Source organism: Protopterus annectens, chromosome 6.part0, assembly GCF_019279795.1.
Source record: "Protopterus annectens isolate FY-2018-M chromosome 6.part0, PAN1.0, whole genome shotgun sequence".
NCBI classification, from domain to species: domain Eukaryota; kingdom Metazoa; phylum Chordata; order Ceratodontiformes; family Protopteridae; genus Protopterus; species Protopterus annectens.
In genome coordinates, this window is record NC_056737.1 from 718,755,933 (window position 1) to 718,773,172 (window position 17,240).

A 17,240-nucleotide genomic window follows, 5' to 3' on the forward strand; every position below is an offset into this window, starting at 1 on the left:
AATAGCTAAAACCTGAAGAGCCATGCAATGTCTGTATTTTTAACTTCCTTGGTGTACATTAAATAATTGTGGGTCTGGAATCCAGTGCAAGAAACTGGTGGATCGCATTGCTTGAGATAGCTGCATGGCATTTGAGAAGCATTAGAGATTTTCACTAAACCCATACAGTTAAGAAGAAGAATGTTGTAAGATGTGCTGTAGTTTCCTTTTCTTTGTCTGATGGCTTTACAAATTATTACACTGAAGTGTTAAATTTTTATTTTTACTACCAGTGGAAATTTATCATTTTTCTTGAACTGATAAATCAGAGTTGGAAAAGTTAGCAGAAATGAACATTGTTGTCGGCTACCTGAAGATGCTGGCATTAAAGATTTTGGGCCAATCCCTAGGACTCTATATCCTCTAGTTACCCTGTTGACCTTATCCAGTAAGGACAAAAGAGAAATATATGAAATAGTAAGTAATTTTATAACTGAATCTCGTACTCCATTTTAATTAAGTGGCTGTCTCAGACCATGTGGAAATGGAACATACACATTTAACAGGGAAACATGCATACTTTCTGCTTTGAAGTTGTGATTTTCTGTATTTATTTAAATGATTTTAATACATTTTTTCGTTAGTTGTGGTACCACCAGCTCTAAGAGCTGTAAATATTTATCAGTTTTCGCATGTGGAAATAGACTGTCTTAGCATTCTGCACCACCACATCAGATCCCCTGACACATCCAAGTTATCCATTCTTTGCAGAGATACTACAGTTAGATATTTGTATCCCTTCGTAAGTGAGTCTTACGTCTCCGTATGCCAAGTCCATCAACAGCAATGAGGCTTTGGGTGTTTTGTAATCTAGGAGAGGAATGAATGTGCAAGGGACAGTCAGACTGTGTCTGGCCATTTTACTGGTGGTTATATTCTAATCTGCTATGTGTAGGTTAAGCAAGTGTATGTGGCTGTGCTGTGCAGCACTACACTAAGAATGTCGCCCCCACACTGATGTACGCCCCTCAGTGTCTCCTCATGCTATTGACTAGAACAGTTTTCCCAATCTGATGTCATTTCCATTTGTTCCTCAATGGATGGGTTCTGATTTGCACTCGTGTCAGACAGCCACTTTCTTTCGATTCTAGGATCAGACTCTCAACCTCCTCCCTTATCCATAATGCCCCTGATTGCTGTATTCCCTCAGAATCTCATTTGCTGCTGTTCAAGTTTGGATGGGATTCTGACTTCTTGAGCTCTAGTGGGGTTGTTTTCTTGTGAGTTTATTTTTAAAACTTTGAAATTTTGATTACCTTTTTTTTTCTGTTTCTGTTTTGTTGTGTGTACTATCTTTCTTACCTTCATAGGTTCGTAGATGTGTACTAGGCTAATGACCCTAGAGCCTTTACATGCCTAGCCCATAGAAGTGCCCTGGTACTCTGCCGCCCAATGTCAGTTCCCAGTGCATCTATCAAGAAGAGCCACTGGAGTGATCCCCGGGGTGAACTTTCTATTTCTCATCCACTCATCAAGATTTCTCATGAAGTGGGCCAGTGAAGTGCTCAGCTAGACATGTATGGGAAGTCTGTTCCAGAGCAGGGGCAGTCTCTGGGTTTAGGAATCTGTCCCTCCAGCATGTTCTGTTAATTGTGGTAATGGGGTTGAGGTCTCTGGAGCGTGTGGTGAGGAGGGATTGGGATTTCTTCAGATGTAGTATTTCTGACAGAGCTGGGTCACACATGGCTTTGTAAGTCGAGCAGAGATCGCCTCTTAGTAGATGATGAGACAGAGAATAGCTGGAGTTTTGAGTCTGTCCATGTAGGACATGTGTTTAAGGCCTAGGAACCTCTTTGTGAGGTACTTTTGTGGCACCTCCAGCTGTTGCAGTTGTCTATTGAGGCACATGCCAAATGGGGCATTATACTCTGCTTGGTCTAATGATGGAAGAGTAGAGAGAACTGATGACAGGTTTCTTACTGGATGCAAAACCCTTGGTAATGAGATGTGCCACATACATAGAAGGACTTTCTGACCACAGTGGCAAAGTGGTGGTCGAAGGAGAGGTTGCTGTCAACCTGTGTCCCCAGATCTCTTGCAACTCGTTCAGTGGGCTCCTATCGATGTGGTAATTGGTGGGAACAGAGTTTTTCCCAAAGGGGGTGACCATGCATTTTTTTGTCATTAAGCTTAAGGTCCATGGTTTTGACACCAGTCATTGGTCTCTGTGAGGCCTTTCTGTAGGATGTCTGCATCACTTGGGGAGTTAATAATAGCTCCCAGCTTGCAGTAGTCTGTGAACTTGGCCAGCGAGAGTCCCTCCGTTTTGGCCTGGACTTCTGAGAAGTAGATGCCAAACTAGAGAGGACGCAGGACCAATCCCTGTGGGACTCCACTCGTGATTGGTCAGCAGTCTGACTTGGAGTCCACTACTTTTACACTGTGGGTTCTATCTCTGAGTCAATTTGCAACCCCCCCCCTAACGATATAGGGGTTGATGCTTTGTTTGGTGAGTTTATCAGTTATTCCTGAGTGAGGAATGGTATCAAAGGCCTTGGACAGATCGAGGTAGGCTGTATGAACTGCCTTACCTCATCCACAGCTTTGATGACAGACTCAAAGGCGTCAACCAGGTTGAGCAACCATGATCTACCTTTCACAAAACCAAATTGTGTGGGATCTAGAGTTTGGAGGTTCCCTATACCCTTGTTAATTAGGTCCATGATGTTGCGCTTCATAGCCTTACATGTCCGATTAGTCAGGCTAATGGGGCGATAATTTCCAGGGTCTGTAGTCGCTCCTCCTTTATGGAGAGGGATGACTGTAGCAGTGTGCCATTTGGAAGGGACAAAGCCTGACGTGAGTGAACAGGGCACACAGATGAGGTGTCAGAACACTTTGTAATTCATCTAGAACACAGCCAGGGATATTGTCACGTCCCATGGAAGCCGTATTCTTGGCCTTGGACAGTGCAGCTTTAACCTGTGCTGCAGTAATGTTGGGTGCCAGTCATTCTTCCGGTATTAAGATTGGTCCATTGTGGGGGGGGGGTAAAGTTGGTACTGAATCTGTCTGCCAGTATGCTGGCAATATCTGTTGGCTCAGTGTAGGAGGTACCATTGTGCAGTAACTCACGGCAAATCTGGGTATTGCCATGGAAATTCTTGTTATAACTGTAGAAGGCTTTGTGGTTGTTTTTAGTGTCTTCCACAATTCTGCCTTCATAGCTAGCTTTGGAGGTTTGATGAAGGATCTCAACTTTTTGTTGAGACTAATAAGGGAATTTTTCCTGTCTTGGGACTTTACCTTTTTCTGCAACAGTTTCTTCCTTCTGTTGTAGACTTTATTAATGGCAGGGGACCACCAGATTGTCTTCCTTTTTTTGGAGGGGAGGATTTTGGTTCTGTTGGGTATAGCTAGTTCCATGCATTAGTGTATGATTCGTCAGTCGTGCATCTATTTTCCATTGGCATGGGTGCCATGAAGTTAAACCACTTCTGTTTTTATGAGTCCAAAGTCTGCTTTGGAGACGTTTTTCATAGTGGATACCTTTGTGGGGGTGTGGGTGAGATGTGGATTTCCATGGTGATTAGTTTGTGGTCAGATCTAACTAGGGAGGAATTGACTATTGGTGTAGAGCAACGGTTGCCCATGTTAATAACCAAGTAAAGGATGTTTTTCCCTTTCGATCTTTTCTATTGTAAGGTAGACTTTATACCAAAGTTGGTAGTCATTTCTTTCTCTACCTCTTTTTTTGAGCTAGTCTTCTCTCATTCTACACCTGAAGGACAGCCAGCCCAGATGAGCTTCCAAGCAGATTCCACCAGGGAACTTCCCGCCACTTCTGACACTTCCTCAGGGCATCCCACTGAGGAGGGTCCTTGGTAGTGGTCGTGCAAGAGGAGGCAGCTGGATTCACCACAGAAATCCCTCACAGAAGACACTGATTTTAATGAAGGGGAACTGTTCCCTAGATCACCTGAGGATGCCTCGTTTGAGGACATATTAGACATCCTTTGTTGAAAAGGTGTTGGTCTGCCCAAAACCCTTCCCAAGAGGAATCGGTGTTCTTGGAAGCCTTAGGGTCTGGACCATCTTTTTCTTGGGTTACCCCATCTGCAGAACATGGAAGGAACCTGGACTCCATACATCCGATCCCCAAGTTCCCAGACAGGCTTCTTAGTCCCCTGTCAGACAGGTTACATTGGAGGAAGGCTGTTCCTGTAGATACCATGGTCATTGCAGAAGCCACTAAAAAGGAGATGGCTGAACAGAGCTCTGATGTCCATCCCCCTAACAGGGAGTCTAGGGCATTGGACAGATTTGGGAATTGAATGTATGTGTCCGGGACCTTTGCTTTACAGTCAATGAATTATTTGGCACATTTCACGAGGTTACAGAGGGATCTAATGAAGGAAAACTCTAACTCTGTCAGGGTCTATGTCTGTAGAGGAACAGAAATCCTTTTCCTCATGACTGGCCACCCTGCAACCCATTACTAATGAGTCCATGAGGTTAATTTCGCATGCAGCTGGAAGGTTACTCACTGTCTTCTGTTTCAGGCATAGCAATTAGAAGACATGCTGGATGCAGATGTTCATAGTGTTTCACTGTTGCAGTCATTACACTTGGGTTATCCTGTTAGCAGGCTACCCGCAGTCAGCCAGAATTCCAAAGTCTAGGTCCGGCGTCTGTTGCTGTCGCCTCTTCCCTGACGTCAGTGCGCCAGGGGTATAAAAGATGCAGCCAACGCCATTTTCTTCAGTCTTTCTTGCCACGTGGTGCCCGAAGCAAAAGCAGTTTGCAAGTGCCGTTCGGCCGACTCCTGAGATTTTTGAAATTGAATTTCAGAACCGAAGTCTTCAATAAAGCGAAGTACCCTGTTGGGGAAATTTTTTCTTGCTCCAGACCGATGTCAGTAAAAGTTAACAATTGTATTTCTTGTGGGAAGCAAATACCTCATAAGGATTTTCACTCTTACTGTATTCCTTGCCTAGGCCCTGACCATGACGTTACTAGTTGTCGGTTTTGTGCTAGATTCAACAAACGCACTATTAAGCGTCAGTTTGATTTTGCTTTACATTACTTTGGCAGAAGGTTTAACTACATGATGTTGTCGGAACAACCGACGACCGGAATTCATAAAAAACACAAAGACAAGGAAAAGGACAGACATCCGAGGTCCAAAACTGACAACGAAGCCTCTTCTAGGCCAGTTGCTGGTTCGCCGGTTCTCTGAGGCGCTTTCGCAGCCCCTGACACCCGCTACCTCAGAGCCACAGGCCGTATCCGACTCCCACGTGGAGACACCTAGGCCTCTGGTAACTCAAGGTATTGGGCCTGCGGAAACTTTTCCCTCAGATGTGTCCGGAGCCGCTGAGCAGGTATCTGCTTCTGAGGGTGTTTTCAGACCTTCACAGCTTACTATTAAGTCCACTACAGCAGCCAAGGCAAAGTCAAAAACACCATTAAAGACAAGGAAACGAATACAGCATTCACCTGGACAGTCATCCATGCCATAGAAACAGATGCTTAAAATGGCGGAGGACCTAATTACTTTGATCAGGGGTTCCCATCCCCCTCTTGATAAAAGGCCTAGGCAAGACACTGACTGACTCCTCTGACCAGGTTTCTATTTCCTCTAATTCCTCTTCAGATCAGGGATATTCTCTCCCTCCCTATGAGGACTCTGTTGCAGAAGATTCTATACCTTCAGCCTCTCCACCTGAGGATTATTCTTTTGGGGAACCTTGCACACCATGAGGGAGCATTTCCATTGGGAGAGCCAGGATTATTCAGAATCCAAGAAAAGGCTCAGACTTTCTTTTATTGCCTCAGCACAGGCCCCTGGCTAATCCCCCCTGTGCTTGATATTGTTGATGATGTTTTCTCTGAATCCAGTCTGCCTCCTGATTCTTTACCCCCCTGCACCAGTCAAGCCAGACAGGTACTACAGGGTCCCAGACTCTCATAAATTTCTTTATAAAAACCCTGCTGCTGACCCAGAAACAATTTCTCAGGTCCCAAAGGAGTTAAGGCTTCCACTGCCAAAAAACCTTGTCCCCTCCGATAGGGATTCTAGAGCTCTGGATAGACGGGGGAAAAAAGTTTACACTTCTGCTACTTTAGCTGTAAGGGCTTTAAACTGCCAGTTTCACATGCTTAAATATCAGCAGTACCTCATGTCTTTGTTAAAACAGAAAATGCTTATAAACTCAAAGTCCTGACAATAAGGAAATGCAAGATTTATTGCATGCAGCCGAACAAGTGGGAAAGCATACTCTGCAATGTGGTTTTGATTCATTAGAGGCTTCTTGTAGAGCCACAGTTACAGGCTCTGTCATTCAAAGGCATGCTTAGTTGAAACTTCAAAGTTTACCTGAACATGTTAAAGTAAAATTATTGGATGCTCCACTGCAGCATGATACTTTGGTGTTAAGGCAGAAGAGGTGTTAAAGAAAATGGAGGCTAAAGCAAAATCAATGCAGACAGTAAAGGATTTCTTACAGGTTCAACCACCTAGGTTTAGCAGAAACTGGCCTTGAAAAATTTGGTCCTTTCTGGTGTCAGGCCACAAAGAGGCAGATACAGACACCCAAGAGGCAGATCTCAGCCCCAAGGCTCCTACAGACTTAAACAATGGGGTGCTTCAGCCCCCAAAGGAGAAGACAAATCACAACCTTATAGGAAACAGTCCCAATGACTTCCCTCTACAAATGCCAAGCACTTACCTTTTGGCAGCACCCTTAGGGTGAAAGCTAGCACTTTTCTCACAAAAGTGGCACATAATCACCCAGGACAAATGGGTACTGAATATTGTTTCTCAGGGTTACAGGTTCCACTTTCACACCCTTCCAAAATCAAAAGGTATGCCGGACCTGCCACAAAACCAATGGGCAGAGGCACAAAAACAAATATCTGCTCTCATGGACATGAGAGCTATTCAGAGAGTACCACAGCAAGAACAGGGACAAGGATTTTACTCTACTTTTCCTGGTACCCAGAAAGGACAAAGCCTGGAGACCAGTACTGGACCTGTCAATCCTAAATACTTTCCTGGATGTTCCAAAATTCAAAATGTTAACACTGCAGCAACTTTTCTACCCATGCTCGGCAAGAAGGCTTGGCTAGTTACTTTGGACCTTAAGGAGGCATACCTGCATGTTCTAATCAGACAATTTTGCAGAAGATACCTCAGATTCAAAGCTGGCTCAATGCATTACCAATTCTCTGCACTGCCCTTTGGCTTATCTACTGCACCCAGGGTCTTCACAAAATGCCTGGCACCAGTAATTGCATTTTGCAGACAAAAAGGAATTTAGATATATCCCTACTTGGACGACTGCCTTATCCAAGCAGAGAGCAAGGACATTCTACTTAATCATCTTGGCATTTGTGAAAAGATTACTAATTTGTCTAGGGTACACAGTAAACGAAAAGAAGTCAAAACTAGTGCCTTCTCAAGAGATAATATTCCTGGGTGCAAGCTTAAATACAACTGTCCAGATGGCTTATCTCACGCCAGACAAGCAAAGGCAACTGACTCATTACTTTCAAATGATGGCAACAAAGACCCAGCTCCCTGCAAGAAAAATTATGCAGGCTCTGGGCTTCATGGCATCCTGCATTCTACTAATTCCATATGCAGGACTGCATATGAAGAAACTACAGTGGTATCTAAAAAGTGTTTGGACTCAACATTGCCACAGCCTGAAAACAATAATGACTCTTATTCCCTGCATGCAACAGGAGTTTAGATGGTGGGCACTTGCCTGTCACCACAACAAGGGACAGCCTTTCACCTTACCCACAGCCAGGCAGACACTAACAGATGCATCGGATTATGCTTGGGGGAGACACATGGCAGGAAAATGTATTCGGGGCTCGTGGCCCAAGGAACAAATGCATCTTCACATCAATCAAAAAGAGATGCTAGCTGTACAGCATGCCCTGACTGCCTTCAAGGATCTTCTACATCCAGGACAACTGTTACTAAAGATGGACAATACCACAGTTATGTGGTACATAAACAAGCAAGGGGGGAACACATTCCTACCCCCTCTGCAGGCAAGCCATGACTTTGTGGAACACAGTACGGACCCATCAAGTACATCTGCAGGCACAATTCCTGCCAGGAAAGAAAAATACTCTGGCAGACAAACTAAACAGAAATCTCATGGATCCTCACGAATGGAAACTAAATCCACAGGTTTTCAGCATAACAAGGAAATGGGGACGCCCAGACATAGATCTTTTTGCCTCCCCTCACAACTGCCAACTACAGAGATTCTGCACAAGAACTTATCACTCTCAAGCATGGAAAGTAGATGCTCTATCATTCATCTGGAAAGCACTGACCGTTTATGCCTTTCCTCCACTACATCCTCTTCCCAAGGTGCTCCTAAAAGTCAGGAAAGAAAAGCCAAAAATGATTGCCCCAGACTGGCCACACCAGCACTGGTACCCAATCCTAAAAAGCTTGTCTCAAGGCCCAGCCTGGGATTACCTCAAATTCCTCATTTTCTGACTCAACAAAACAATCAGATTCTGCACAGTCAACTCAGAACCTTAAATCTGGCTGCATGGCAGATAATATAGCCACTCGGACCACACCTCTCTCTAAAGCTGTTATGGATGTCATTTTAGAAGCCAGGAGGTCCAGCATTAGGAAATCTTATGCAGAAAAATGGAAGAGATTCTGTGCTTGGAACCAGGCACAAGGACTGGAACCACTTGTTCCAAATATACCTCAGATTTTACAATACCTAACTGAGATGCTGGACAAAGGCCTATCCTTCTCATCAGTTAAGATCCATGCCTCTGCCATTTCAGCTCATTACAATACGGAACCTCCTATTTTCTCTCATCCACTACTAAAACAGTACCTCAGAGGGGTAAAAGACCCCCAAGGAGAGCACCGATACCTACATGGACCTCAATTTTGTTTTAGAAAAGCTCACATTGCCTCCTTTTGAGCCAGCCAATACAGCTGATATAAAATTCTTAGCATGGAAAACTGCTCTGCTCCTAGCAATAACTTCAGCAAGAAGAGTCTCAGAGTTACAGGCATTAATGGCAGTGGAACCTTTCATCATTTTTCATTAGGACAGGGTTTCTCGAAGGACAAACCCAAAATTTATGCCAAAAGGTAGTATCCAGTGTGGCTCTTAACCAAACCATTCATTTGCCAACATTTTATCCAAATCCCCAGAATAATGGGGAGAGACTTCTGCACACTTTGGACAAACACAGACCGCTACACTTCTGTTTGGACAAAACAAAAGCTTTCAGAAAGACTGAGCAACTGTTTGTAGCTTATGCTGCAGAATCACAAGGAAAGCCTTTCTCAAAGCAGACTATTTCAAAATGGATAGGACACTGCATTCGTTTCTGCTATTCACAACATGGCACATCAGTGCCTAAGGGCATTGGGCCACATTCAACCAGAGCAGCAGCCACTTCAGCAGCCTTCCTCAGAGGAGTACCAACCAAAGACATTCTAGAGGCTGCAACCTGGAGTTCAGTGCACACTTTCACTTAGCACTGCCACTTAATTCTCTACTCTAAATCCAGAGCAGGCTTTGCCACTGCAGTTCTGCAGGGCCTTGTAGCCTCTCCTAATCCTATTTAGGCCCAGCCACCCAACCTCAGCTTTGGGATTCAATCCAAGTGTAATGACTGCAACAGTGAAACACTATGAACATAGTACAGTTGTGTACCTACCATAAATGTAGATGTTCGAGTGTATTCACTGTTGCAGTCCAGGTTACCCACCCACCACCCCCCTTTTCTTTGCTGAAACTTTTCTATACTTCTCTATTCTATACAACCAATGTGGTGTATTTGCTTGTAGATGAAGGAAATGTTTTAGTACATGCATGCTTCTTGGCATAATTTTTTAGCCTACCTATTTGGGGACACCTGACATCTGGGGCAAGAAAAACTGAAGAAAATGGCATCTGCTGCATCTTTTATACCTCTGGCGCACTGACATCAGGGAAGAGGCGACAGCAACCGACGCCGGACCTAGACTTTGGAATTCTGGCCGACTGCGGGTAGCTTGCCAGCAGGATAACTCAAGTGTAATGACTGCAACAGTGAATACACTCGAACGTCCACATTTATGGTAGGTACACAACTATACTGTTCGTTTACTGGTGAGTGTTGCGTGCAAATCAATCCATTTAAAGTAGTAAAGACACTGTGTTAACTGGTGTGTGGTATTTTTGCTATCAATGTAATTTCCCTGCAGAGTAGGTAACCACAGCTGATAAGGTGGGCCTAAAAGTAGTGGTAATACTAACATTTGACACACCGTTTCAGGTTGTGTTGCATTATAATGAATAAACTGTCCTGTACACCCCAGATCTGTACATATTTTAAATTGTAGCTATATAAACAGCCAGTGGTGTTTCTGGAAGCCATTTCTTAAACAAGGTTCTCCATGCATATTCATTAGCTGTTATTAATTTCATTCGAATATTATGTTTTTGCGGCTGCGCATGTATATAATTTAAACTACGTTCTGTCCATTTGAGTAGTACAGTCACATTCCTATCAAACTGAAAATTTTCATATAAGCTACTATTGGACTGTTCAGTAAATTCCTTGTTAAAGTCCAAATGTTGTTTCTGTGGACTCCAAATAGTAGGCAACCATTGTGCATGTAACTGTATTGCCTGTGCAGTATCATAACCCGTTATGCAGCTTACTCTTTAAAACTTCATTATCAATAAGAGTTTAATGTTCCAAGTCCTACAACCACTCCTCCTAAGACAGTCCTACTGTGCTCGTTTAATTACACTGCTTAGTTGTAGGAAAAGTCAGATTAAAATTTACAACATATTTTTGATTTTGTTGTGCTACTTTGACACACGTAGATTTGTTTTCGTATAATCTGGTCAGTATGCGTCATGTAATGCTCTTGCAATACATTTAATTGTGATGCTCAAGTGTGTGTTCCATATATTACTGTTACGTTCATACAAAATAGTACCTGTATATTTTGTATAGAAATTGTGGTATTGAAAAGATTTGTCGTGCTTTCATTTTTACAGAATTTACAGTTTTCTTTAGTATCAGAGCCACATGCACAACGTTTTATGTCTGTTACAGTTGTCATGGTTATGTCAGTATTATTTCCGGTCAACTGTAAATAGACATGTCCTCTTCTCACTCTCCATATCATGGTACTGGATGGAATTGTTATATTTACAGTATTACAACCTTCATTTGCTTCACATGTAAAACTACCTTGTGTTTGGTTTGCATTACTTTTTCTCCATCCCCATTCAATTTTGGTTATGCGTACAGCTGGTGAAGCAGGTGTCCGTGACATATTCAATGGAAAAGATAGAAGTAATAATACAAGTGGTTGCAACAAAAATTGCCTCCATCGAAATACGGAGAGGTTTTCTCCCTGAAACCAAATGGACTCCACCATGATCTCTTCATATTTCTAAAGACAAAAATAATATGTTAGTGCTCATTCCCTTAAATAACATTTGGATGCTGGGATATGCTCCCATTTTCCCTGACCTGTCCACAGTATAGGAATTATATTATCTTTACCAACAGCTCCAATTTCAGCTGGTTCTCGTGGACTATATTCAGATGTAACCCATATACGGGCTCCAGCTGTTAAGCCTGATTACTTAATGTTAAGTTGTCAATCTCGCCTTCTTTCTTGCTTGATGGGTTCGGAGCCGATCCCTCGGCTCCGACTCGGCACTTGCTTTAGCTCGAGAACTCCTTTTACCAGCTCGAGGCAGCCCCATATCCCATGATGCAAGGCAGGAAGTACCCAGATCTCGTTTGCCGCTTCGCTTGGGAGGTCTTCTCTTTACCAGCTCCTGGTAAGTAATTCACATTTGTGACATTTAAGCCCCTTTTTAGTTAAAAACTATTTGTTTTGATAGTTTAACTTTAAATTTAACTTTTTCTGACAGAAATCCCTGTCTCTTTTAATTTTTTAGTCAGTTAATTCCCTATCCCATCCCCCCCCTGTTAGTGTGTGTGTGTTGGTATTTTTTTACTAAATACCTTTTTGGTATTAGTTTAATTTAATTGGACTGGTGTGTGTGTGTTTTGTTAGGCACCATGTCTAAAGAGAGGGTTTCAGGTTTTAAGAAGTGTGACTCGTGCTGTCAGAAGATGTCTCTGACAGACGGTCACACTTCTTGCCTGTACTGTTTGGGCCCTCTTCACCTGCAGGACTCCTGTGCTATTTGTCACTCCTTCAGCCAGAGAGTCCTGCAGGAGAGACGGAATAAGTTGATTCTCAGGGGTCTTCTTAAGCCGGAGGGCTCTCCGGCTAAGTCGGCCCCACAAAAATCAACTAAATCTGCCAAGACCCAGGCTTCTGTTTCTAAGCCTGTGGCCTCGGCTCCGACTCGTATAGAGTCGAGATCGGCTCCGGCTGGGGCCGATTCTGATCCACTAAGCTTTCGGCCGATGGCTATCGGTGCCGAATCTGCTGACCACTGTGGTGTCGGTTCCGACCGGCTCCGACACCCACGTGGCACGGGCATCGGTGTCGGCTCCGATCGGCTCCGACACCCATGTGGCACAGGCATCTGTGTCGGCTCCGACACCGTTACTTTGGTGGCTGTATCGGCTCCGGCTTGAGCCGATACATCGAGACGTTCTGCCGGCTCCGAGAAATCGGTGCCGACAGGATCAGTAATATCGGCTCCGATGACCCATTCCAGGAAGAGGTCTAGGTCTCCTTCCTTGGAGCCGATACTTTCGGCTCCGGCCTCGCCTCTTCTATCGGAACGGAGCCATCGGAGCCGATCTTCAAGGTCATCCAGGTTGTCAGATCATGACCTAGAGAGAGTGGTCAGTAGATTGCTCAAGTCACAGGTACTGGCCCAAATGCTACACAGTCCGTCTCAGCAGACGACTGTTGGTCCACACCCCGTTACAGTTCCTCCTTCAACTCTACCCCAGAGCTTGGAGTTGGAGTCTTCGGGCATGGTTACTGCTACGGCTGGAGGACGGATACCCCTTCTGTTCCTTCAGCCCCTACTCTTATCTCCTCTTCCTTAGAGGGATTCGGTGGTCGGGCTTCCATGGTCTCCTCCGAGGGGGTGAGTGGCATCGGACCCTTGTCCGAGCCCGCTCTTCCCCTTGGAGCCTCGGCCTTGGTGAGCTCGGCTCCGACATCTGCCTCGGAGACTTCCCTTCGGTGGCCCCTGGAGTTCCTAGCTCTTGGAGCGGGTCTCTCGGACCTGCCTGGGAGGGGAGCATTCGAGGTGATGAAGAGTGTACTGGCCACTGGTATCAGTCAGCAGTCTCTTCCGTAGCTCCTCCCTCTATTGTACCTGTTGACATCTCTGCCACTTCTCTTGCTACAGGACCCAGAGATCCTCCGCCTCAGGTTTCCCCATTGGGAATTTCCCCTCTTCGAGGATTCTCCTGATGTTTCGGGAGATCCTCCTAGGAAGAGGACTTGTAAGAGGAAGCATGTAGACTCCCTGAGTCTGTCACTGGATACTGACTTTGATGAGTCAGAGGGATCCCTAGATCCCCTCTGAGGATGTCTCCTTCTCAGACATCCTAGAACTTCTGAAACAGAGGGAAACTGGCCCACCAACAATCCCTCTGAGGATGAGTCAGTATACCTAGAGGCGTTTGGATCTCGGCCCTCCACCTCCTGGGTGTCTCCGCCTTCGACCCCTTATGCAGGTTATTGCACGAAGGCGTGGACAGCTCCTGACTCTGTAGAGCCAGTCCCTAGGAGGCCTTCTAAATTTATAACTGCCCCTAGTGACAAACAATTCCTTACCAAGGGTGTCCCGCTGATGCCATGGTGGTGGCTGCGGCCACCAAAGAGGAACTTGCAGATCCTTCCGTGCCCGTCCATCCTCCTAACAAGGACTCTAGGACCATGGATAGGTACAGCAAGCGGATGTTTTCCTCAGCGACCTTTGCTATGCGTCGCTGAATTATCTTTGTCACTTCACCAGACTCCAGAGAGATATCCTGAAGGAGCTGGGAGAAGTAGTTCAGGATCCTACAGCTGCAGGGGCCCAAGAAAAGATTGCTTCGCAGCTAGGAACCCTCAATTCCATTGCTAACTCCTCCATGCGGCTAATATCTTATGCTGCTGATGGAGCGAGTAGAGCCGCAGGCACAGGTGTGGCTCTTAGACGCCAAGCCTGGATGCGGCTATGTGATTTTGCGGATCCCTTTAAGGCGTCCTTCACAAATTCTCCCTTTGATGGGTCAGCTTTGTTTGGCCCTCAGGTGAAGGAAACCTTGACCAGGTGTGAGCAGGACGGCAAGACTCTTTCTGCTGTTGGAGTCCGTTTTCCACCCCTTCTAGGCCTTATCCCAAAGGACAGAAGGGTGGGAAGATGTGGTTCCGTAAATCCCAAGGAGTCACGCCGGATTCACGTGGTCAGTTTACCCCTAGAGGCAGAGGGGTAACAACAACAGACGCCCGCTCTAGAGGCAGAGGGGTCCGAAGAATCAGGGCAACAGGGAGTCTCTTCCTGAGAAGCCCTTTCAGCATCCCTGAGGTGTTGCCCGGCTGTCCCTCCTTGCAGGCAGTCGGGAAGATTATCACTGTACCCAGAAGCCTGGCATTCCCTCACTCAAGACAGATGGGTACAGTCGATCATATCCAAGGGTTACATAATTCCTTTCGAGGAAAGTCCTTCCCCTCAAGTTCCCTTCCAGATGTACCACCCGGTCTAAGGGACATTGCAGAGTTAGAGATCGCAAAACTACTGCAAAAAGAGCCATTCAGCCAGTTACATTAGACCATTCAGAGCCGGAATCTACTCAAGGTTCTTTTGGTCCCCAAAAGACGGGAGACTGGAGACCAATATTGGATCTCAGCAGACTCAACAAGTCTGTCAGGAAGACAAGATTCCGAATGGTCACTCTTCAGTCAATTCTGCCCTTCTTACAGAAGGACAACTGGATGTGCTCAATAGATCTTCAGTATGCGTACTATCACATCAAAATTCACAGACGCTCCAGGAGATTTCTTCGCTTTCGGCTGGGGTCCAGTCATTTCCAGTTCAGAGCCCTGCCCTTTGGTCTCACTACAGCCCCCAGAGTGTTCACCAAATGCATGGCAGTGGTCACGGCTCACCTGAGACGTCAAGGATTCCAGGTGTTTCCGTATCTCGACGACTGGCTCCTGTCAGCCACCACCAGGCATCAGCTTATACAAGCCAGGGATTACACAATAGACCTTTGTTCTCATTTGGGCATCTCAGTCAACTACGAAAAGTCTTCCTTATCGCCCTGCCAGTCTATTACCTTCATAGGCGCAAACTTAAACACTGTTCGGATGTCAGCTACCCTTACAGAACAAAGAGTTTCAGACATTCAGACTCATGTCAGGATCATTCTGGCCAGCAAGAAGGTACAGGCCAGAATGGTTCTAAAGGTATTAGGTCTTATGGCTGCGGCCATCACTCTTCTTCCCTGGCTCGATTCTACATGCGCCTCCTTCAGTGGATGCTGTTCACACAGTGGTCATACCAGCAACTCCCAATGCGTCACCAGATTCTGGTGACACAAACATGCAAAGAACATCTTGCTTGGTGGATCACATCGTCTCAGGTTCACCAAGGCAGGTGCTTTGTACCTCCGTCCCCGATAGCCACTGTCACCACGGATGCCTCCCTGATCGGGTGGGGGTCATTATCAGGGCAGGATGGTTCATGGACGTGGCAACCGCTCGAGTACCATCTGCACATAAATGTCCTGGAGATGAGAGCAGTGCTTTTAACGTTGCAAGCCCTCAACGACTTTCTTCCCGTAGGGACAATTGCAGTCCACACAGACAACATGTCTGTAGTTTGGTATATCAACAAACAGGGCGGAACCAAGTCCTACCCCTTGTGTCGAGAAGCTCAGACTATGGCAATGGGCGATCTCCTCTCATCGGTTTCTGGTAGCAACGCATATCCCTGGGAAAACCAACATTATAGCGGACAGATTGAGCAGAGCTATTCTCATGCCTCACGAGTGGTCTCTCAAGCAATCCATAGCGGAAGAGATTTTTCTGGAATGGGGTCGCCATGTTGCGATCTTTTGCTACTCCCCAAAACAGCAAATGTCCAGACTTCTTCAGCCTCTTCCTCTATCAGGCCATCCCCAGAGACGCTCTGACCCAGGATTGGCCCCAGGGACTTCTTTATGCCTTCCCTCCATTTCCTCTGATCCCTCAGGTGATCCAGAAAGCTACCGTTTTGAGAGCCAAATTGATTCTCATTGCCCCTTACTGGCCTCGACAAGTTTGGTTCCGTTCCTCCATCATCACCTTTTGGTGCAGCCGTGGCATCTGGACCCAGTGCCAGATCTACTGATTCACCAATCCGGTCAGCTGCACCGGTCAATCCCTTCTCTCAACCTCACAGCATGGTTGCTCCACTTCCTTCCTTAGCCAGGCTTCCTTTGATCTCTAACCCTGTTAGAGATATCATAGTAGCTTCACTAAAATCCTCTACCAGGAGGATTTACACAAGCAAATGGAAACGTTTCTCTTATTGGGCTAAGGCCCAAAATATTGATCCTTTTACTGCCCCTGTTCAGGCAGTTCTGGACTTCTTAGCAGAGATTTTTCATGCAGGCTCCTCTTCTTCCACAGTCAGAGTTCAGTTGGCTGCTATTTCTAATTTTCATGTCGGGATAGCAGATCATAATATTATGTCCCATAGGCTCTGCAGGGCCTTCTTGAAAGGAATTTTCCTACTAAAGCCTCCAATCAGGAATCCTCCTCCTCAGTGGGATCTAAATTTAGTGCTGACATCCTTGATTCTTCCCCTTCGAGCCAGCTGTTTCTTGTTCCCTGAAATATCTTTCTTGGAAAACTTTATTCCTAGTGGCTATTACATCTGCCAGGAGGGTGTCTGAACTTCATGCTCTTTCGGTTCGACCCCTATTTGATTTTTCACAAAGACAGAGTATCTTTGAGAACTAATCCATCCTTTTTACCTAAGGTCGCTTGAAAAACAATCTGAATCAATCTATTGATCTCCTGTATTTTTCCTAACTATTCAGATAGAGCTGAACAAAAGCTACATTATCTTGACGCCCACCGTCAGCTCAGATATTATTTGGACAGAACAAAAAATTTAGAAAATCTGATCAATTTTTGTTTCCTATGCGGATAATAAAAAGGCCTTCCTGTTTCTAAAGTGACTTTGTCCAGATGGCTTTCTTCGGTCATCACTGAAATTTATACGATCAGGGGAAAACAGCTGTGCTCAAAACCTAAAGCACATTCAACTAGGAGT

General features: G+C 45.5%; 1 protein-coding gene across 2 annotated transcripts in view; it reads left to right on the forward strand.

Moving 5' to 3' along the window:
• CGRRF1 (cell growth regulator with ring finger domain 1) overlaps positions 1-17,240 on the forward strand; it is a 401,211-nt gene that overhangs the window by 227,963 nt on the left and 156,008 nt on the right. For both annotated transcript variants that reach the window (XM_044074403.1, XM_044074404.1), the window contains one exon: positions 309-456. In XM_044074403.1, the coding sequence (XP_043930338.1) occupies positions 309-456 (148 nt within the window). The remainder of the gene's footprint in view (positions 1-308; positions 457-17,240) is intronic.